Consider the following 22,332-nt stretch of genomic DNA (forward strand, 5'->3'; position numbering starts at 1 on the left):
GTGGAGCCGCTGCAATATTCATAGGAGAAAGCTGGAGCCACGCTGTGCTCAGAGGAGGGGGTCCCTCTGTCCAGCCCCCCCGGCACAGCACGAGCTGCTGACCTTCCCCAGCTGCTGGCGCATCCCCCCAGCTGCTGAGGTACAGCTCAAGCACTAATTCGGGGCTCCCTGTTGATTCTGGCTCTGGCGCAGCGGTGGTTTCTATGGCAACTCCAGAGGTGGATGCAGGGATGGCTTCAGCCGAGGTACCGCCAGCCCAGGTATCCCAGGATGTTCCTCCCAAAATGCAGGCAAACAGCCAGGCGGCATGTTGGGACAGACCCCGCAGTCACCGCTCCGGGCAGGCAGTGGAGGGAATGGGGCCACAACACCGAAAACATCTTGTGGATGCTCTTTTCTGAGTCATTTCCAACTTTCCCCATGCCACAACACCCCCGGCAGACGGCGCAGCCTGCCCCAGCGGCGTACCGGGTGCTGCCAGGACTTGGCCTCCCATCTCTGGCCCTGCTACCCATCCGAGGATCGCACCGGCTGTCTTCTCTGAAAGGTCAGGCATCCGCGCTTGATATTTACCCAGACCTGTGAGATCTTTCTAATGTTGCTTCAGTGAAAGATCGAATCCCTCGCCTGCGTCTGCGACTGCTGCTCTGTGCTTTGGGGCGCGTGACTCTACATGGAGCCAAGACCAACGAGGCTCAGGTGAGCCCATGGCACTGGGCAATTGCGGGGGGTCACTCCCCCACTGGTCTCACTGTGCATCCCTAAATCCACCCACAGACACCACCGGTACAGACCTCCTCTTCCTGTCCCAGCATCGATAAGCGGGGGATGTGGTGTTCCTGCCCAGGAGAGCTGGACACAGCCGGATCTGTCTCTCCCAGGCTCCAGACCATGCTCTATCCTTTGAGACAGGGCTGTGGTGCTGGATGGGGCCCAGGAGCCCCGCCATCATTAGGCATCTTATTTCTCAGCATCCTGGCAGCCCTCACCGTTCCCTGCCTGCTCTCGCACCCTGGCTCTCTCCGACAAAGCCCCTCTCCTGCTGCTGCCTTCACCCCCCGCAGCCCCTTTGCCCACAGGAGAGGCCGAGCAGCAGCAAGGCTGTGCCGAGGCAGGGCAGCTGCTGCTCAGCTCTCCCTCTGCAAAAGGAGGGCCGGATCCCTACATTGCATTGCTCCACTCATCCTGGCAGTGTGGAAAGGAGCAAGAGCCATCCCTGCCCCATGGCACGGGGCCCCACTGGGGAAGGGCTGGCCAGGCTCTCCCTTGGGAGGAGTTTTTCCCAACAGGCTGCGGCACATCCCTGCCTGGGGCAGGATAACCAGGGATGACACGACTCCAGCAGAGTAAAATTCCATGTGTTTCATTTATTCAAGGTGCTACATCACCTCCTAGGCACTGAGCTACAGGGCACCTCTGTGCTACATGAGACATCGACTGGGTCTACGACGACACAGCACTCACTGCTACACACACGGCACGGACACGCCGCGGCACAGACGGGGCCGGACAGGGCAGTGCGGCCAGCGACAGTCCTGCTGCCACTGCTCCCTCCGTGCCGCCGGCCACGGTCCTCCCGCCAGGCAGGATTTTGCCCTGGGCTCCGCTGCCGCAGCAGTGCAAGAACCAAGAGGGGTTTCTGAAGCATGGCAAGAAACTGCGGCTGCTCTGGTGCCCAGTGTCATGGGACATCATGTCCCTGGAGCTGGGTCACCCACACACACGGGCGCTTACACACCCTGTCCCCGACTTCAGGCACTTGGTGCTCAGCCGGGGCTGGTCCCCGGGGCCCCGCTCAGGGCACCTCGCGCAGGCACAGAGCCTCGACGGCGCCGCTGGGGCCCTGGGCCACCCCGCCGATGACGAAGAGCAGGCTGGGTGCCGGGCAGCTGGAGCAGGAGCAGCGGCCAGTGGGCATGGGGGGCAGCGGCTCCCACTTCTTCCGTGAGAGGCTGAACCCTTCCACCGAGTCCAGCGGGCAGGACTGGTTCCCTGTGGGAGACGGGACACCATCAGCCCCCCCCAGCCTTCCCCGCACCCCAGGCTCTGCCTTTGCCCCTTCACATGCCTTTAATGCCCCAGCCAGAGCCCCCAGCGGTGGCCGGTCCCCAAGCCCCGGGCTGCGGGGGCTCTGTGATCCCAGAGGCAATTAGCAGGGGCACAAGAGGATTAGCGGCATCCCCACGGGAGGGCTGCTGGCACCAATGCCGCACTGGGGGCTCTGTGATCCCAGAGGCAATTAGCAGGGGCACAAGAGGATTAGCGGCATCCCCACGGGAGGGCTGCTGGCACCAATGCCGCACTGGGGGCTCTGCCCCCGCACCAGCACCCTGCAGCCATCACCAGGGAATAAGGGAGGGCAGCTCCAGCCCCAGCAGGGCTCGGAAGCAATGCCGCACCACAGGGATCCGACCAGCACCGCTCGCCTTCCCCAGCACCTCCTCCTGCCCTGCAGCATCGCCCTGGGTGAGCTCGGCAGGGTCTGGCAGCCTTCGCTGCAGGGCTGGGGGTGCTGCGGCCGGCGCCAGGCTCCCCAGGCAGCCGTCCCTGCTGCATCCCCGCTGCTGAGTGACAGCGTTAACCTTTTCCCAGCTCTCCTGGGAGAGGGATGCGGCGCTGCAGCCCTGCATGGTGGGGCTGAGCCAGCATGGGCTGTGTGAGCCCGGCATGCTGGACTCCGAGCTGGGAAAGCCTGGCCGGGGGGCAAAAGGGGCAAGCGTCTCAGCGGGGGCAGCCTGTGGGGCAGGGCAGTAGGGTCCCCCCAGCACTCAGGGGGCACAGGAGGGACACAGGGCAGAGCTAAGGCCACGCGGCTGCGGAGGGTGTTGCAGTACCACCATGGTTTTGCACAGCTGACCTCCCCGCCACCACACAGGTCACTGATGGGCCACAAAGGACGGGGACAGGAACACAGCCACATGCCTCCCCCCGGCCTTACCGAGGCCGCCCATGGCCACCACTCTTCCTCCCAGGCAGCCGGCTACGAAGTCGGCTCTCTTCTCCCTCATGCGGACGGCGCGGCTTGGCTTGCTCCATGCACCTGGGGGCGAGAGGGTGTGAGCATCGCCTGCCGGGGCTCCTCTCCGTGGGGCCCACGTCTCTGCACACCAAGGCCAGGAGACACCCAGGCTAATGGCACCCCAGGAATGCAGGGCAGGACCCGCCATGGGTGCAAGGCGCTGGGCTGATGCTCAGAGCCCAGATGAACTGTGTCCCTTGGGCACGGACACCCCTCACCAAGACCCAGGGAGGCATCTTGGACTCGCAGGGGATGCTCCCAGCCCATCCAGGGACACGAAGCTCACCCTGCGTGGGATCAAACATCTCCACGGTGTTGACGAAGTGGGGACGAGAATAGAAGTTGTGGGGCCCTGGCTGCTGCAGCCCCCCCAGGCTGAAGACGACGCCGTCGGCCATGGCGCAGGCGGCGAAGGCGCGGCGGCTGGGCACGCTGGGGTAGCGCATCCAGCTCCTTGTCTCCAGGTCGAAGGCCTCAAAGGCGGTGACGGGCAGCTTGCCCTGCCGGCCCCCTGTGCGTAGAGGAGACGCTGCGGCTGCCGGCGCCCTGAGCCGGCACCATCGGTGGGCTCAGCAAGCAGGATGGGGCCTGCCAGCTGCAGCGGTGGGGTAGGAGGGCAACACGGAGCCACCCTGGGGTGCACCAGGTCACCCCCCTGTCCGGGGAGGCAGCGGAGGGAGAGGGCAGGGGCATGGGGCGGGATGCTCGGCTGGCCCCAGCAGCACCTACCCAGGACGAAGATCTTGTTGCCCTGCAGGAAGGCAGAGGCCCCGTAGCAGGGGGTGGGCATGGAGGGCAGGGGCTGCCAGTGGTCCTTTGCTGGCTCGTAAACGCGGACCAGCGCCTGGGGAGAAGTGTCTGCACCCATTCCCCCCAGTGCGTAGACAGCTCCATCTGCAAAAGAGGCGGTGAGGTGGGGACATTCATGGGCATCGCCGTGGGGCTGGGAGCCCCCCTGCACCCTCCAGGGCAGGCAGCACGGGTGCTCCTGAGCCCCACAGCCAGCTGCCACGCTGGGGTGGCCGGGGGACAGTGAATACGGCCAGGCCTGAGGCCGGCAGTGCCGCGACCCCGCTGGGACCCCCTTGCCCCCCCTCTCTGCCCCATCCATCAGGCGCAGAGCAGAGCACAAGGCCATCGGCTCTAATTATTCTCGGCAGTACCATCTCCCTGGAGACACCATGGCAACACAGCCATGCTGCCAAATCCTGCTCCTGCTCCCGCTCCCTGAGTGGCCAGCACCCCTGCCCGCTGCCCTGCCGGCCCCTCTGCCCTGCCCACCCCGCTGCAGCCGGGGCCATGCCACGGCGTCCCCAGCCAGGGAACAGACATGGGCACCATGTATGGCACCAACCCCAGCCCCCAGCACACGGGCTGCCAGGCTGTGCCAAGGCTCGGAGGCTGCTCAGCAAAGTTTGGGCAGGAATCACAGTGTGCTTGGCGCACAGCATGCTGAGCCGGGCTGGAGCAGGGCGCTCAGCCGCCGCATCACGGCTCCCGGCCAGGGCAGCCGGGGAAGGCTCCTGTGCCCAGAGGGGCTCCGCATTGCCCAGCCCTGGGCTGTAATGGGGCTGCTGGGGCAGGAGCATGACCCTGCCGTTAAGCAGCAAGTCCAGCTGCTGGGGGAAATCTTTGTGCTGCATCCTAAGCAGCAGTGGGATTCAAATCCCACCTGAGCATCCCTGACCCTTGCATCCCCACTTCTCTGGCTGCAGTACTTGCAGCCAAGCCCTCTCCCCAGCCCTCACCTCTCTGCACGGCTGAGATGCCCATGGAGGGCTGAGCCAGCGCCGCCTTCTTCTCCCACTTGCCCTCATCCACGTGGTAGACCTCAACAGAGGCGAGGGGGCTCTGCGCCGCGTCCACGCCGCCCACCACCAGAATCTGCTTGCCCAGGGCGAGGGCGGCGGCGCCAGCCCGCGGCGTGGGCAGCGGCGGGAGCACGGTCCAGCGCTGGGCCAGGAGGTCGAGGACCTCAGCGGCGCCCAGGGCTTGCCCGCTGCCCCCGCAGCCGCCCAGCACGAAGAGCTGCCCGTCGTGGTGTGCGGCGCTGCAGTACACGCGCCGCGTGGGCATGGCGGGGAAGGTGGCCCATGCGAAGGCGCCCGCGCCCGCCGCCATGGGCCAGCTCAGCCGCCCCGGGGGTCCCCGGGCCCTGGCCCTGCCGTGCCGCCCATCCGGCCTGGCTTGGCGCTGGCCCGGCTCTGCTCACTGCCTCCTGTGGGGAGAGCACCCAAGTCAGTGCCCAGGCACCCTCCACTCCCCCCGGCCCCAGCGAGCGGACTCCCCTCAGCAGTGCAACAGCCCCCTGCTCCCCAGGGCTCCCCACCTGCACGCACCGAGGCTCCTGTACCCCAGGCTCCCGCTCCCCAGTGCTCCCAATGCACAGCCGGCATGCACCGAGACTTCCGCTCCTCAGGCTCCCTGCCCACACCCACCGGGGCTCCCGCTCCCCAAGATTCCCGTACCCCGGGCTCCTGCTCTCTGGGGCTCCTGGTGCACAGCCTGCACCCGCTTGGACTCCCACTCCCCAGGGCTCTCTGCCAGCACCCACCAGGGCTCCCGCAACCTGAGGCTCCTGGTGAGCAGCCAGCAACCCCCTGGGGCAGGTGGCTCACAACCTGCACCCACCGGGGTTCCCGGTGCACAGCCCGTACCCCCCCCGAGGCTCCCAGTGCACAGCGAGCACCCACCGGGGCTCCTGCACCCCGGGGCTCCCAGTACACAGCCAGCACCCACCGGGCTCCTGCACCCCGAGGCTCCCGGTGCACAGCCAGCACCCACCGGGGCTCCCGGCTCAGAACGCGCTCCCCGGGGCTCCCGGTGCACAGTCCAGACCCCCCGGGGCTCCCGGTACACAGCCAGCACCCCCTAGGGCTCCTGCTCCCGTCGTGCAGCCCGCAAGCACCGGACCGCTGCTCTCGGCGGCTGCCGGCGCACAGCCCGCACCCCGCACCCCGCCGCGCTCCCCGGGCTCCCGCCCGCACCCCCCGCACCGCCGGGCCCGGGCTCCCCGCTGCCGGCAGCGGGGCAGGGACCGCGGCCCCGCTCACCTCGCCGCCCGCTCCGCCGCTCTCCCCGCCGCTCCGCGCCGCCGCCCGCGCCGGGCCCGCCCGCTGCCGCTGCTGGGGGCGGCGCCGCGCCCGCCCCGGCCCCCCCGCCGGGCCCCGCTCCCCTCCGCCCGGCCCTCCCGGGGCTCTCGGTGCCGCTGCCGGCCCGCCGTGCCCCTGCCCCGTTCGCCCGGCCGCAGGAAGAGGGGCTGGAGAGAGCCCTCGGCGGCAGCCGGGCCCCCGGCTCTGCACCCCCCAAAGCTGCCAGCGCCGCAGCCGCCCCAGCACCGGGCTCACGGAGCTGAGAAGCCGCCGTCGGGGGCTGAAGAGGAGCCCCTGCCCATCAGCACTGCGGGGCTGATGGGGACAGAGTGTGAGCTCAGCCCTACTCCGAGCACGACCTCGCCGGGGTCTCTCGGCAGCACCAAGAAGGTGCCCACGGGTGCCAAACCCTCCGCCGTCACTTCTGTCCCCACCAGGCTGAGCCCTGCGAACGAACACGCCAGGAAAGGCGCTTCCCAGCCACCAGCACAGGCAGAGCTGAGGGCAGGCAGGAAACTCACACCAGAAACGAGCTAGAAAGGTTTGCTTTAAAAACAGGCAGAAGTGACACGGCATTGCTAGCTCTGCCGGGGAGAACACCGCGGCGCAAATGGCAATGGGGCGTGCCGCCGCTAATGCCACGCTTACCCCAGCACCTGCTCCGCGCCAGCCACCGGTGTGGGAGCGGGAAGGGAGGTGTGAACACTAGCGCGGCCGCCTGCGTTGCCCCTGCCGTGCCAGCCAGGCAGGCAGCTCCCCACAGCGCTAACGAGGAAAAGAAAGCCGTTTCCTCCAGGGATCCCATCACACGAGCTCCCAGGACACTTGTGCTTGGGCACGGAGGTTCCTGGCAGGAGCGAGCGGGCACATCACACATTGGAGAGGGGACAGCTCGAAGCAGAAACCCAACCCGGGGCTTTGCCTGCGTGCAGCAGGAGGCTGGGGGTGTCCGGGTCCAGAGCCCCTCGTCCCTGCGAGGTGGCATCACTGTCCATCCCACGGCTGGCTTGGGGTGTCCCTCTCTGTGCCGGCCAGGTAGCGGTCATAGTTCTCCTCGCACCTCCTCACGCAGCGCAGGAAATAGTCCTCGTCGGCAATGGCCTCCAGCAGGTCGGTCTGCACCAGGCAAACGTCGTACAGCTCCGAGGTGGGAGCACGCCTGGGGCTGCTGCTGCCCCGCTCCGAAAACACCTGCAGGGAACAAGCAGCGCACAGAAGCACTCGGACCCTCCGTGGGCAGCGGTGCCAGGGCCGTGCCTGGCACAAACGCAGCGCCTGGCAGCAGCACGCACACCTGGTGTGCACCCTGCCCTCCTCCTTGGCCAGGCGCCTTCATGCTGGCTGTGGGTCGGTGGCGGAGGGCAGGGGCTCCCATCTCCACTCCCGCAGTAGAAGGTGAAGTTTCTCCAGATTTCCCCTCCCTCCCACGAGGCCCCTTTGGCTCCGAACCACCTCATCACTCATGTGGCTGGGCCTCCCCTAAGGAACGGGCCACACCACACAGCTTGGAAGAAAATGGCTCTGCGGAGCAGCTGACCCCAGGAAAACCTCTGCCAACAGCTCTTCCTTTGGCTGCCACAGCCTGTTGCACAGGAGGGAACAAGGACTTCACCTGATCTTAACCACAGCTCTGTTTAAGGCCACCTGGCAATCTGTTTCCCTCCCAGCACTGCTCTGTCACTGTCACCGACACAGGGACAGCCCTGCAGAGCTGGCGATGCAAGAGGAGGGGAAGCTGGCATCCTACCTACCAATCCCGGCGGCCGGACAGCAAAGTCCCGGCAGCGGGGATGAGGTCTGCTGGCAAGACGCTCGGCTGCTGCCCAGACCCCGGCGAGGTCTGCTGCCACCAAAACCTGGTCCTGCCTGTCTGATCTGGGTCGGGGGAGCCCTGGGGCTGGCTGCACGGCTGCCCCAAGACAAGCCGAGCAGCCCGACCAACCAGCCATGCCGGCTACAGATGGCAAAAGGAAGAGCTCCTTGATCAGGGAAACAGCCCGAGGCTGAAATGCAGCAAGTGGAGCTGTGTGAGCCACGCTCCGGCTGCTGCAGACGCACAGGCAGCAGCTGCTGCGCACAGGGGCCTCGGGCTCTCAGCAGAGCCGTCCACATTAATTCACCTGAATCGGGCACAGCACAGACCAAAGCCTATTCCCGACAGGTCTGCTCTGGGCAGTGACAACTCCTGCCACCAGCTACGAGCCAAGGGAGCTTGTATGGAAGGGAATATCCGACCAGCACCCCATCCCTTGCCACTCCCCAGCTGCCTGGCAAATGCTGCTGACCATTCACCGGCTGCTGCCACTTCCCCCCGCCTTGCTGTCTCCTCCTGGATGGAAACGGGCAGGGGTTCAGGCTCGCCTGTGGAGCTGCAGCTCTTGTTCGAGCATCAACAGTTGTCCAACTGCCAGCTGCATTTCTGTCTGCATAAACGTTCCCTTTTCCAAGCGTGCTCCACCACAAACACTGCCCTTTCAATTCGATGCCACAGACGAGCCGCAGACGCATGCTGAGGCTGGCTGGCCTGCTGCCATTGCCACTGCCGCCGGGAGCAGGGCTGATTCACCCCGGCAGAGCAGAGGTGCTCGGCAGTGAGCGCAGGCAGCCAGCACCTGCTGTTCTCTGCTGACGGCCGATCTCACCCTCCTCAAGGGCAGCCCCGCGCATCGCCACCACCGACGCCGCTGGCGCAGGGTGCAGCGACGCCGGGGCTACGCCTTGGTGTCCCTTTGCAGGCTCACACTCATGCAAAGGGGACAAAATGTGCCTGACCTCACCGTGGAGACCCGCCAGCGCAGGCAGCTGGTGCAGGAGGGGCCTTCAGCCGCCTACCTGGGGATGAACAATGGTGTCCGCATCGTCCAGCCGGATGTTGTCGTCAATGAAGATGTGGTGAACGCCGGGATCGTGGGGGTCAATCCACAGGGGCTTCCCACCCCGGGAAGAGAAATTATTTCTGGCCCACCTGAAACAGCAAGTGGGACAAGGAGCAGTGTTAGGGGAGGGAGAGGGTGACAGTTTTTGGGTAAAGGCAGACAAGGCTGCACCGCGGGCTCAGGGCAACCCTCTGAGCCAGGGAAGTGGGACAGAGACCGTCCTGTCCCTCTGCCTGCTGCCGCCTCCTGTGAAAGAGAAGCATTTTGCACTGAGGCAGCAAATCAGGGGATGTTTAGAGAAAAGCAGGAGGTACACCAGGGAATGGGGACCTGAGGAAAGAGGCAAGAGCCCTATCAGGATGCCCACAGGCAAAACAGGGAGCGCGTAAGTAACAACTTAAAGACCTCAAAACTAGGAGCTATCCCAGACTGGGAGAAGCTTGGAGAATCACAGGATAGGAGAAAATGCCGAATCCACTTCCTCAGTGCCGTGTTTCTCACCAGTCAAAGTGGTCTTGGAAGCCTCCAATTCCCTCAAAGTTGCTGAAGTAGTCATAAAGCTTTCTTCCATCTTCCCGAGTGGCCAGTCGCTCTGCTCCCCTTGTCAGCACCACCTCTCGCTTGCTGCAGCGTATCCGGCCAGGCGTGAGGTCCACAGGGAGCTGCAGGACCACAGAAAGGAGGAGAGAAACAGTTTCCAAAGCAGACAGGTTGTTTTGTGCATTGGCAGAGACAACAAGCAGCAGGGTAGAGACTCCCCACCACCGCAGTGTGGGAGGACGGCGCTGGGGAGAAGACAAGAAGAGGCGTGGAACCCCCTCAACCAAAAATCATCCCCTCCCCAGGGATGGAAAGGAATGACCTCCTAGCTGCACACCACCCCCGTTTCAATCTCTGTTCCCTGTCAACACTCAAGAGGAACATCCAAAGCAGCTTCTGAAACTTGTTCCCAGCATTCCCGCCCAGCGTGCTGCCAGGGGCAGAGCACGGCTGCGATCGGCTCTGAGCCAGGGAGCCCCGCTCTGCTGCAGCGTCCCCTCTCCGGCAGAAGGGATGCTCTGTCCAACCCGGGATACCCCGAGAGGAGACCTTTCCCACCCAGGATCCACACGCACACGTGCTCCCCGTTGGCTAACAGCTTCTTCCCGAGAAGCTGGCTGTGTTTCCTCTCCGCAGAAGCCGGTGCTTTTAAAAGTGGTATGGCCAAGTGGCTCAAGAGCAGCCTGATGTGGGGAGCTCTGTGCAGGCCATCCGGCTGCCCTTCTCCCGCACGCCGGGCCCTCGGGGTGCCACTCACCGCCACATCCCGCAGGGCAGGGAACTGGGGGTGCTGCCCGGCCAGGGCGCAGCTGACGGCCTGGAGGGCACGGGGCAGGTCTGTGCCGAAGGTCCTGAAGACGACGGCGAACGCCCTTCCATCCCGGTGCAGGCTGTCCAGGAGGCGGAAGAAGGCGGGCAGGATCAGGTGGTAGCGCTTGCTGGGTTCCCCCGGGACCGAGAAGACGTCGTGCGGCCGGCCCGGCCACTCCAGCAGCTGCAGGTAGCGGGCGTGGAGGCCGCCGAAGCACTGGCCCGGGCCCGCCTCGGTGAAGGCGGGGTCCCGGCCGTGGCGGCTGTAGTAGCTGAGGGCGCCGGGGCAGGGGGGGCCCAGGGAGGGGCGATCGCTCGCCCACTGCCACTCGCCTGCGAGAGAGGAGGGTGCTCAGCCGCCGCCCCGCCCGCCGCCCGCCCGGCCCCCGCAGGCCCCGGCCCCGGCGCTCACCGGCGGCCCCGGCGCGGCCCCAGGTGACGGTGCTGAGGAAGGCGTTGAGGGCCGCCCGCGGGCCCTGCCCCGACACCGCGTCCGCCGCCACCACCGTGTTGTTCAGGTCGACGTGCAGCACCAGCCGCCGCCGCCCGGCCCCGCCGCTCATCGCCCCCCGAAACCGGCCCCGCCACCGGAACCGGCCCCGGCCGCGGCCGCCGTTACCTGGAAACGGAGCCGCTTCCGCCCGCGCCGCTTCCGCCGGCCGGCGCCCCCTGCCGGCCCGGTGCGGCGCCGCGGGGCACCGCCCGCCACCGGCGCCCGGGCCGCCGTTGCCATGGTCACCGCGAAGGCGGCGGGGGCGGAGGTGGGGGTCAGGAGGCGTGGCCGGGGCGCCGCGGGTAGGGGCGTGGCCGAGCCCGCGCCGTGGTTTGTGGGCGTGGCCCCGGTCCGCGGAAGGGGGCCGGAAGCGGAAGTGGGCGGTGCTTCCGGCGCTCCGCGGGCGGCCATGTTGGAGCGGCGGTCGCAGCGCGACGGCGGGTGCGGGTCTGGCGGCGGCCGGTAGGTTGGGGCCGGCGGTGCCCGGGCCCCGCGCTCCCGGGCGAGGGCGCTGCCGAGCCGCCCGGCGGGGCGGCCCCCGGGCGCTGGAGGCGGAGCCGCGGCGCTGAGGGCCCCGCCCCGGCCCCCGCCCCCCCGGGCCCGGGAGCCGGCGCGGGGCCGAGCGGGGGGGCCGCACCCGCTGTCTGCACCAATCACCTCCCCGCAGCCCCGTAGGGAGGGCACCGGCCCCGGCCGGCTCTCCCCGCCCCGGGGCTCCTCCGGCCGGCGGGCCGAGGGCGCCCGGCCAGGGCTCCCGCCGGCCCCTCCTTACCGGGCCGCGGCGAGCCGAGCCTGGGGAGGGGTGTGCGAGGGGAGCGAGGGACGGGCGCTCGGGAAGGGGCATCTCCTCCACCGAGGGGTGGGCCAGGAGGAGAGGCAGAGCCGGGGGGCTGCCTGCCCCGGCGGCCCCCACCGAGCCCTCCTCGGGTCTCCACGCCAGCCTCAGTCTCCCCAGGCTGCCCCAGCCCCGCGTCTTGGCCCTGCCAGCAGCCTGCTTGCCCCTCCGGCGCGCCCGGAGAAGTGCTGCAGAGCCCTTTCCTCCAGCGCCGCGCCCGCGCAGCCGGGCCTGGCATTGCTCAAGCGTTGTGCGAGGGTCCTGCCAGCGCTTTGCATCCGTGCCAGGAGCGCTGTGGGTTGTGGCCCCGTGGCACTTTAGCCAGGGCACGTCCCCCGCTAGCGTATCAAATGAACAAACTTGCTGTTGGGTGGACAGACTGTCTGGGGGTGTGCCTGCTTATGGCCGGCTTTCGCTCCTACTACAACAAAACAAGACTGGGCGGATCAGTGTTGAGATTTTCTGTCCCCGCTGAGATGTCACAACCTCTCCGTTCAATATCAGCATATCCCTTAAGGTGTCCTGGCTGTTCCCGGGCTTGCTGCAGCCTGAAGTTCTTGGCAGAAGACGATCTGTTTAGCAGCCTGTTGAGCGCACGTTGTTAGTTGTGTTTCTCCCTCTCTACCAGCTCGGGATTAAGCTTTCCATCCTTGCTGACTTCACTGCGCCTGTTACCACTTGTTCACTTTGGAGGTGGCAAATCTCACCGCTGGCCGATGACGTCGGCCATGGCTCTGTTGGAGCGCTTCCCTCCCTGCCTCGCCTCCTCTGTGGGAGATCCCCTGCGTGTCGCAGAGCAACTGCATTATCCTCCTCCAAATCCCTCTTCTGCCGTGACGTCTGCAGAACACTTGACAGAGATTAGTCTGTCATGCGGAGGCTGTTACCCCCCCCCCCGCTGACCTGTGCTTCCCCTTCTGCGGCTGCTTTTGGCTCTGTCTTTTCCCTGCTTGTGCAGCCGCCAGCGACACGGGGCGCCGGTCCGGAGCTGGCAATCCCGGGCTCCAGGGTTGCGGTGAAACCGGAGTTTTGGGAGGAATGTTGGACATGAGTAGTTCCTTGCTCTGTCTGCTCAGGCGCTAACTTTTCCATCACAGCTTGCTTTCCTGCACACTGCCTTCTCCGATGGTGTCTCCGACACCTTCCGCATTTCCCTGAAATGGATTTTTCGCTGAACCCTCATTATTATTTTGAGAGGTGTCAATGAAGCTAAAGATTTTATAACTTCTTGGTGCAGCATCCAGCTGTGGAGCTGGCAAGGTCGCCGGCTCAGCGTGAGAGGATCGGAGTTCTCCCGGGTGCATCACAAAGTCCTGCCTAGACTGTTCTTCGGTGCTTATTTTCTTTTTTTAAAGCAATAAGTAGTGCTTTTGCCCGGGGCAGGCAGCTGTGTAGTGCCCTGAGCATGATCCAAGTGTTGTCCCTCAGGCCATTGTACACTTGGCCCCGGTGATGTGTGTTTCCTTCATGCCGCCCTGCTTGAATTTCCTGCTTCCTCCTCACTTGGCAGCGAGTGCCCTTGGATCAACACCAGTTTGCTGTGACAGCAAGTTGCAGACCATTGTTCAAACAAGGGAACAGCAAGGAGCAATGTTGCCTTGCCACAGCGTTCGGCATCAATGAAGCACAACTGAAATAGCCTCCAGCTCTGCTGTCAGGTCTTCAGGAGGATGCTGCAACTTTGGCAGGGACTCAGAATCAATTTTTGAGCAGAATCAATTAGGAAGCTGGAAAATTGAACGTGACACTGGGATAGATTTGAAGTGCTCAGGCTGCTTAGTGTTGAGGTGGCTCGATTGCAATGTTCTCGGTGTGTGCCCAGGGAGAGGGTTCAAGGAAGGGCTGCTTTACCAGGGGAAAATGAGATCTGGTTACCCGAAGCTGGGGTGTGTCGAACTCAAACTGGAAACGAGCTACAGATTCACTGAGTTAACCACTGGAACCTTTCATCCTGGGATGGGTTGGATGGGATTGCCTGAAATCTTTGTTTAGGTTTGAGCATATTTCTGCAAGAAATGTTTTAGTCTGACTGCAGAGATAAATCAGTGGCAGGATTGTCTTGATGATGCTTCTAACTTGGGTTATGCCCAGACTCTGACCCAGTGTTTGTGAGTAGTCATGCCTGGGCTTGATGGTTTCAGGTCCCCGCTTAAAAATGCAAGATGATTTCAGTTGCTGTGAGCTAACTATCTTCTCTCTCCTTTTGAGGTGTCAAGGGTTGTTTTTCCAGTAATTTGGACCTTTTTGAAGTGCCCGCTTGCCTAATGCCATGAATATTGCAGTGAACAATGTGGAAGAAAAAGCTGTCCATTCCTGGTCAAGAATTTCCTCTGCAGGACAGAAAGTGCTGGAGGAAGCCCTCCGAGTCTTCAACCCTATGTCCAAGGACCTTTCGGACACAGAGACCCAGCTGGTGGCCTTCATTCAGGGCCTGAAGGAGGAGGGCTACCAGCCCACAATTCTGAGGAGTAAGGATGTGTACGGGTACAGCTCGTGCACGGCAGACACACCTAGCCAAGCAAAAGAGAGCACCCCACACAACTGCGCCACTGCCGCCGAGTCTGCTAAGAGCCCGGCTCGAAACACCGCAGCTGTGGCAAAGGTGTCTGCTTCAGCCACCAGCGTTTCGGTGAACTCTTCGGAAGTCTCCACTCAGCCCGTCTCTAAAGGGGATTCCACAAATCTCCTCTTGAGTTCCTTGAAGCAGACAAGGTCTGGCACATCCAAGGCCACGGCAGTAGGCTTCTCTACAAACATGTATCCTGACGTGTATCCAGCCATGAGACTGTCGGTGGTTCTGGAAGCTCTGGTGCCGCTGAAAACTACTGCATCCTGTTTGGAGTCCAAGTACACACGAGGGCATCTTGGGATCTCGCCCTCGGACCTTAAACTCCTCAAGGCTTCGAGTCCACCAAGGCAGTTTTCTTCAGGCAAAACCACTAAAATAACAGAAGGTAAGGGGTACAAGCGTTTGATAAACAAAGCACCGGATCCTGCCACCCTTGCTTTAAGTCTTCTGAAGGGGCCAAAGGGTGGAGTGCTGCAGGAGAGCAATGCTTGCAAAGCCTCGGGAGTCCTCAACGGGAGAGTCACAGGCAGCTCGTCTCAGGACTGCACCACAGCACCGCAGTCCAAGACCCTGAAAATCAAAAATAAGGAACCACTGGTGGGAAAAACAGAGTGGAAGGACAGCAGCACTTACCGGGAGAGCATTGGACAGAAGAGGAGAAGAGCTACGGAGGCAAGAGAAGCACCGCAGAGGAAGAAAGCAAATACCATTCCTGTCCGAAATAAATCTCGACGGGCTCAGAGCACTTTCAACCTGCTGAAATTCCGGGCCATCAAGGTGGGCACCTCTTCTTCTGACGATGAAGTGAGGAGGAGAGCACAGAAGATTCTTAGGGTCAACCTGTCCCCCGTGATCCGAATTCAGCCCTTGTCCCACTCTCACAGCGTTCCCTGAGTTTCTTCACTTTGTCACTTCTTTTTGTAAGTAAGTAAATACCAGCCCGGCACCAGAGCATGGAGAAGTTTAAGAGCGACTCTGGATCTCTGGTGCCTGGTGACAATATGTCGACTAACCTGCAGACGGAGCAGCCTGCTCTCGCGCTGTTTCTGCCTGTCTACCACTGCTATGCAGAACTGACTGCAGAAATACAAAACCTGCTTTGGGAATGCGGGACGGTGACTCTCGCCTGCAGGGAGCCGAGCAGGTCGGAGGGCTCGCTTCCTGCAGGCGCTCTTCTGAACGTGGCAGGCTGCGCTCTCGTGCAGGGGGAGAACACGGGACTTTCTCATGACATTGATGCACTGTGATATTGCTCTTTTTCAAGCTGTACATTTACTGGTTTTATTTTGATCAAATTTTATAACTTTATTATCTATATATCTATATATCCATATATGTGCATATCACCTAGGAACTGTGGGAAGATGCACTTCCTCCATCCCTCTGGGATTGGGTTTGATAGCTTTTGTTCCCCCTCCCCTTCAGCCAGTCTTTTGTTGAAAGGTGCCAGGATTCCTTTGTGATTGAGTGTTGTGACAGTCTGTTCTGGGCTCTCTTGAGCAGCTCAGAGGCAGGCAGAGTTATAGCCACTTGTTTGTCTCCAGAACTGCCAAGCAATTTGGAGAATTACCAGCTGATAGTTGACTATAGTTTTAATCGTATTTTCGGTATTACCTCTGCATAAGGGTGGGGGAGCGTTACAGGGCTGTTGCCTGCAAGTCTGCCTGACCTCTCTAGGTGCCTCCTCCGTTTGTTGGTAGCAGAAGCTCTGAACTCATGGTAGGGATTTGCCTCCAAAGAGCGATTTCTCCTCAGCACCCAGTGTTGCTCCGCTCTCCTCTACCCCAGGTGCAAACGTAGAACATGAACTGTGACTGTTAGAGCTGAAGGGCTGGAGTTGTTAATAAGAACTGCGTAAGGTGTCCTGTCCACCACGTAATTGCTTTGCTGTTGCTGGATGTTTTGGGAGCATGTTCTAGGTGCTGGTAGAGAAGACACAGGCTGTATTTGAATGTATTAGATACATCTTGCCAGTTCCAGAGCTCAGTGGGATATTTGAGCCTGAATTAAAGCAGAAAAGTGGAAGGATATATGCCAGCACTTAAACATGGAGAGTTTGTTTCTGTCAGTTTGTGGGGGTGAAGCAGTAGGAGGGGAGATCGGCACCATGTTGTGATGGGTGACAGCTTTGCTGTGCTGTCTGGGATGTTGTGAGAAGGTGTGTGGCAAGTGTGAGAGCTCCCAGAGTGCAGGCTCTGCCCGTCCCCAGGAGGCACTGCGGAACGGCTGCAGACGGCTGCGTTAGCCTTCCTGTGCCGGGGGCATGCTGTCGGATGGATAGGCAGGCTGTGCGCTGGCGGATGTTGGGTCTGCTCTCCGCAGGGAGGGATCTGCAGGCTCCAGGAGAAACACTGCGTTGGAGCGGTCGGTGCTGCAGCTGTCACCTGGGAGGGATGGCCTCTGATGATCTCCGTTGGGATACTGCAAAAGCAGAACCTGGCGGCCTGGGGAGAGGGAGCAGTGTCTGGCCCGGCTCTGTGCTGCCATATGTTCAGATCTCTGCAGTGGTGGGCCAGTAATCCACTCATTCTCTCACCAGCTCGAAATACCAGTTGTCTGACCTACTAATCTCTGTGGACATTGGCTGAAGGGATGAGCTCTCTTGGGAAGCCCCAGCCCCAGCTCCTTACGTTTCAGCCCCTCCCTAGCACCTGGCTTGATTTCAGCGCTTTGTAAAAGGGGTCAGCATCTGATCACCAGCTCAGAGAGAAAAACCACGGCACGGAGCGGAGAGAGGAGGTTCATGAGGGAGTGAGAGGGCAGGGAAGCTGGGTGTCCCCAGGCACAGCCAGGGTTCTCCCCCCTCACCCAGGTAGGGCAGGGTGGAGGTTCTCCCTCAGGGGATGATTGCAGGCTCTGAATCGCACTCGGGTTCTGTGTGGTTTTACTGTGCATATCTGAGCTGCTGTCAGAGATCATAACTTGCAGTGTTTGAGACTGACCTGTGAATGCCGCTGGTTGGCTGCAGAGGAGGAGGAAATATTTTCTTCTACTTCTGTGTTTTAAAATGCCCTGGCAGAGAGTTCCCTGTCCTGACATGATGCTGGATGAACAGGGATCTTCCATCACTGTTAACCGGCCAAAAATTGCTTTGTCCCTTTTGTTCCCATCCTTCAGACCTTTCTCATTCCCACGCTCTCAAATGCCAGGTCTTGAAGTCTTGCACCGGAGTTTCTCTTTTTGGCTGTTTCCCGAGGAGGGCTCTGAACTCCTGCCTGTGGTATCGCTGTCTGACAGGCTGCTCGGCAGCTTCCCCTGTTCCCAGCCCCATATAAGGGCACCGAGAGCTGTCTCTGGAGCCTCTTCGTGCGGCGCAGACATCCCAGCTGAGCGCCTGGCCTCCGGAGGGAAAAACAACCGTGCATCAACAAGGCTGAACTCGGGTCGAGGTTGCTTTTCCTCCAGCCTGAACAGGAAGCTGAGCACCTGAGGCTAGCTTATCGGGCTGCATCCCTCCTCTTTGCCATGTTTCTTCTCCCAGATGCACTGCTGCCTGCCTCCCCACTCTTCTCTATCACCTCTTGTCTTTCACACCTTGGGTCTTTGCCAGTCAAGGACTTGGCTTGTACTGTTGCTTAACACATCCCGCAGAACATACTGCCTTAGTGCTTTCCAGGCGCTGAGCTGAGTTCTGTGAATGCTTGGTGGTGACAGCTCGCCTGGTGTCTTTCCCAGGCCACCAGCAAGAGGTCTTCTGCTCCGCAGGGAGAGGCAAGCAGTAGAAGTGCTTCTGTGTCACTGAGGCTCCTGCTGGGAAAGCGAGCACCCTGCAGCTCTGTGCTCAGGGACTTGCCCATCATCAGTCCAGTCTGTCTCCGCTCTTCTGCACACCTCTAACAGACTGCAGGGCCCCTGAGCTACTGGGCAGTGCTGGAGCTCAGTTCTCTGCCCTCCTGATGTCTCCTCTTGCCCCTCGCGGGTGATTTGGCAACCTGGCCGGAAGGATTGCAGCTTGTTATTCACACAGGGGCTTTACAGCCCCTGGTGCCAATGTCGGCAGCTGCTGCCTGTTGGCTGTTCCCAGGGAATCCGGTGCTGGCAGACGGGGTGCCTGCAGCCTGTTGGTAGTTGGCTCTGCTGTCCATCTTGTGGCTGGGTGCGGGTGCTCCTGGCGTCCCAGGCCTTCGACACTGATGTTCAGGAGGCTGCAGAAGGGAGGGTGCTGTGGATGCTGCTGTCTGGTGTTTAGGGAAGATGAAACGTTTGATCAAACCAGACCTGCCTAAGACCTGATCTAACCACAGATCTTCCTCCACCCTATGTTATTCTGTGACAGCAGAGTAACACTTGCCTTCCAGGGACCTGCACAGCAGTAACTGGCAGGGCCCATAGAAGTGCTTTGCCTGGAGTGCTGTGGTCTCTGCTGAGCGTGTTGTATGCAGGTTGTTCAGACCTGTTTCTGTATTAGTCACTTTGAATTCATCCAAGTGCCTAACCTGGCCTATGCTGTTCCTGGGCACCATGACAGCAGAGAGCTTTGGAGAGTCTCTTAGGAATGCTTTTACCGCATGGATTTGTGCCACTGTCACTTTGAGAAATGATTCAGCCAGCGGTCAAAGGGCTGTTCTGAGTTTGTGGAAATCATTTCTCCTTTTATTCAGCTGCCAAGAAGCAAGAGTTTATGCTTCACCTCCACCAGACAAGGTCCTCGAGCTTCCTGCAAGCTTCAGATGTCCGTCAGCGAGGTCCGTGGGGAGAGCAGCTCGTCCGGCAGGCGGCTGAAGGGGAAGCTGACATCAGATACCAGTTGAAATCACTTTGTTAATTGGTACAAATGTTTTGAAGTTCATGTCCACTGTGATCAGATTTCACCTTCTGCCACTACTTTCAGTTGGAGAAGTTTCTCCTTGGCCTCTTCCCTGCAAGCCATGTAGCGTGGTGTTGCTGCTTCCAAACTGTTTGCGTCCCCCCCAGAGCCAGCTGCCAGATCCTTGTACAGAATTTCTTAGGCACTTTTCTGCAAAATAAGAAAGGATTATTTTGTTACTCCTGTTTTGTAGCCCACTAGTGGTATTTCAGTGCGAGGAGGAGGCGTGCTCTGTGGAGCATCGTGAGCACTCACCTAGCTGGATACTTCTTAGACCAGGGCATCACCCGCCCAGCCTGCAGCACTCACGCTGACAGGGCCGGGGGGCGGTGGGCTGAGACCCCTCGTTGCCTGGTGTTTCCTTGCACAGAGTTCAGCCCGTTGCCAGCTAAAAGCATCGCAGGGAAGTCTGGAGCAGAACAGCACGGGTAGGTGATGCTGCGCACCCAGCTCCCCAGCCCTGCTCCACAGCTGCCCCTGTTCTGCCATGTGTCCTCTGGGCCCCCCTTGCACACCAGCAGCACTTCTGCACCAGTGGAACTGGTGGAAGTCTCCCGGCTCCAGTTGAGGCAGGAGGGGCTGGGGGGCTTTGGATTTTGGGCTTGAGCACAGAATTCGGGCCCTTTCAGTTTTGACTTGTGCTGTGATCATGGCCAGACCTTGCCAGCATGTTGGGGGGTGCAGCCACTCCAGCTGCTCTCCCCCTTGGGTCCAAGTTCCCTGCCCTGTCTGGGAGCTGGGCCTTTGGCCACAGCACAAGGGACGCGTGGGGATGGAGGGCAGGTTCGTCTCAGCTGCAGCTGGACAGTGTGATGCGAGCTGGGTAGCTTCCTGGGCAGGAGGACAGGTTGAGGTGGCAGGATCCTTGTTTTGGCCATGGTTGGCAGGGTTGGTGCCAAGCTGTGTAGAGCATCTGCTGCTCAAGCAGGTTGGTGGGTTTGTGTGGAAATGACAGTTTCTGTTTCAGTCTTCAAAATGGCACTGGCCCATTTGCTCCTGTGGTCAGACGGGGATGACTTTCTGGGAGCTGAGGTGGCCTGAGGAGAGGACAGCTGTTCTGTGGCACCTCACACCTTCTCGACGGTGCTACAGATCTTGGCTTTGCGAGCTGGGTGGGCTGGCACCATCTGTGGAGAGGGGCAGCAGGGCAGGTTGCTCCCAGGACCTTACGTTCAGGGCTCTGTGCTAGAATGCACCATGCTCGGGTTTCCCTCTCCTTGCAGTCTGCTCCTGTGTGGAGCTGTGTGCCATGAGGAAGTGCCAGGTGCCTTGCTGGCTGAAGGAGCAGAGACCTTGTCCCAGAAGGCAGGAGAGCCAGCCCCGAGTGTTGAGTGAACCCTGTCTGTAGATGTGACTGTGCTAGCACTCGCAGCTTGGCAGCTGCTGCCTCCAAAGTTGTGGTGTTGAGGCCAGACCCCTCAGTTTGCTTAGGAAGACCGAGGAGGTCTGGTGAAAAAGCGAGAAGCTGGGATTAGGGGAAAACCAAAGACACCAGCAACGCCTGGCTGGCCAGCTTCTGCTTCAGGAGGAGATCTGCAAACGGAGGAGCCAGGTCTGTGGCATACCGGTAGCAATTCCTCCGCTCTGTCCCTGCCCGGCTGACGGAACCTGTCCTGCCGTCTGGCAGCACTGCACAGGCACTGGTGCTGCAGGCTCTGGGGCACAGGCGAGGGGGTGCCCTTTTGGAGCACGTGCCCCTCCTAACCCTTGGTTTCCATCCTTCATCAGTTGCACAAACTGGCCCTGCTCCGGTGGCTGCGGGGAAGGTAAGCCACTTCCTGCCTTGCCCCCCGCTCCCCCCGATGCCTGCTAACTTGTACCCTCTGGACGCCCACACAGGGCTCCGGTGAGCATCTGAAATACCTTCCCCTGTGGGACAATTAGGCCTTGCCCCGGGGAGTCCCTTAAAGGCCTTATTATCATCTGGGACTGTCTCCTTCTTGTCTTAATTAGCCCTTTCCGTTCCTGTTGCTATAGGCAGCCCCTGTGAGAGTCTGGTGATTCCCACAGGCACAGTCAGGCACACGGTGCTGTTGTAAAAGAGAAGGTGCTGAAAAGCTACCCCGAGAAATACCTCCCCTCCTGCCCCTGCTCTGCCACGCTGTGGGACGAAACGAGTAGGCGTTTGTGGCGGGGAAGGCACGGTGTGTGACGCCGTTCCCTCCGCCTGGTTCCCGGTGCAGCACTCCTGAGGAGTAGCGTTTCCCGAGCAGAGGCACAGCAGCCGCTCTGAGGGATGCACGCCGCAGCATCACCGACCTGCTCCGGCTGGGACCGGCGCCGCCGGCTCGGCCCTGGGCATCCCCCAGTGTTTGGGGGTCCTGAGTGACGGCCGGGGAGCAGCAACTGCAGCCTGCGGGAGGGCGAGTAACAAATTTTTGTATGGTGAATTTACAACAACTGACCATCTTGTTCTTGAGTGAACTTTTTACTGTTTCATTTGTTTGTGTAGAATGTTTCCGAAGCTATATTAATATTTAATGTTTAATATGAGGCTGGGCTGCTCCACACTCAGTGTTGTATATTTTGGAATGGCATTGTTTAGTGAAAAGGCAGCGTTAGTATTATTCCGCTCTTTGGAGGGAATGGGACAAAAACCAGACTGTCTTTTTTCTTAAATGAAGTGAACTTTTTGTTATGAAGTCCTAGCAGGTGTCCAGCCCTTCAGTAAAATGGTGCTCAGAACCGCCCAGCGTGTCCAGCTTTTCTTTGGGCCCCGCCAGACTGCTCCTCCCGGCCCTGTGTGAGCTCCGTGGAATGGCCCCGGCCGCTGCGTGGGGCACGCTCAGCTGGAGACCACTACCACCTCTTCTCCCCAGTCCCCCCTAATGAGGTTTGGGGTTATCCAAGCCCCTTTAAAGAATGCCTGGCTTGGGATGGGAAATGTTCCAGACGAGCACCACTGGTGCTGAACTGGTATAAACTGGCATCAATCCACATAACAGGTTAGTTCCTAGAAACATGCCGGGTCAGCGCTGTGCTGGCAGGTGCTCTGCCAGCTCCTGCCTGCCTGCCCACCCTCCTCCGACTTCTTTCTGGATCTGCCTGTTCTGCAGCCGGGACCGTGAGGCCGGCTAATTCAACAGACATGCCGTTGTTCACCTGCATGCAAACTGGATCCAGTTTGTGCCGCGGGGCTGTCGGTGCACTGACCGTGGCCCTGGGCAGACGCCAGCTCTGGTGCCAGAGCTCATTCCTCAGGAAGGGAGGTGGTTAAGCGGTTCTCCCGCTTGCTGAGGATGTTTAGGGAAGAGTTGGCCGCCTGCTGAGTGCACTGAAGTCGGGTCCAAG

At 61.2% G+C, this 22,332-nt stretch overlaps 2 protein-coding genes and 1 long non-coding RNA gene across 5 annotated transcripts; 1 reads left to right on the forward strand and 2 right to left on the reverse strand.

Moving 5' to 3' along the window:
• Window positions 1-1,795: 1,795 nt before the first annotated feature.
• KLHDC8B (kelch domain containing 8B) lies at window positions 1,796-5,140 on the reverse strand. Its single transcript, XM_075714375.1, has 5 exons — window positions 4,768-5,140; window positions 3,749-3,913; window positions 3,306-3,530; window positions 2,939-3,040; window positions 1,796-1,992 (listed from the first exon to the last, which is right to left on the reverse strand). Exons 1-5 carry the CDS (start codon window positions 5,138-5,140, stop codon window positions 1,796-1,798), a joined length of 1,062 nt encoding a protein of 353 aa, XP_075570490.1.
• A 1,695-nt stretch (window positions 5,141-6,835) lies between these two features.
• Window positions 6,836-9,664, reverse strand: LOC142593989 (uncharacterized). Its single transcript, XR_012831216.1, has 3 exons — window positions 9,489-9,664; window positions 8,944-9,076; window positions 6,836-7,302 (listed from the first exon to the last, which is right to left on the reverse strand). It is a non-coding gene; the product is annotated as an uncharacterized LOC142593989 (long non-coding RNA).
• A 1,591-nt stretch (window positions 9,665-11,255) lies between these two features.
• Window positions 11,256-21,730, forward strand: CCDC71 (coiled-coil domain containing 71). Of its 3 annotated transcripts, none has more exons than XM_075713867.1 (2): window positions 11,256-11,292; window positions 13,874-21,730. In XM_075713867.1, the coding sequence occupies exon 2, from the start codon at window positions 13,935-13,937 to the stop codon at window positions 15,126-15,128; it is 1,194 nt and encodes a 397-aa protein (XP_075569982.1). In that variant the 5' UTR covers window positions 11,256-11,292; window positions 13,874-13,934; the 3' UTR covers window positions 15,129-21,730. The 3 variants fall into 3 exon arrangements, 1 of the variants encoding a protein (XP_075569982.1); XR_012831195.1 differs by lacking the exon at window positions 11,256-11,292 and having other exon boundaries at window positions 12,843-20,887; window positions 21,019-21,039; XR_012831196.1 differs by lacking the exon at window positions 11,256-11,292 and having other exon boundaries at window positions 12,843-20,807; window positions 21,019-21,033.
• The last annotated feature ends 602 nt before the right edge of the window (window positions 21,731-22,332 follow it).

The sequence above is a fragment of the Pelecanus crispus genome, chromosome 7 (assembly GCF_030463565.1).
Source record: "Pelecanus crispus isolate bPelCri1 chromosome 7, bPelCri1.pri, whole genome shotgun sequence".
NCBI classification, from domain to species: Eukaryota; Metazoa; Chordata; class Aves; order Pelecaniformes; family Pelecanidae; genus Pelecanus; species Pelecanus crispus.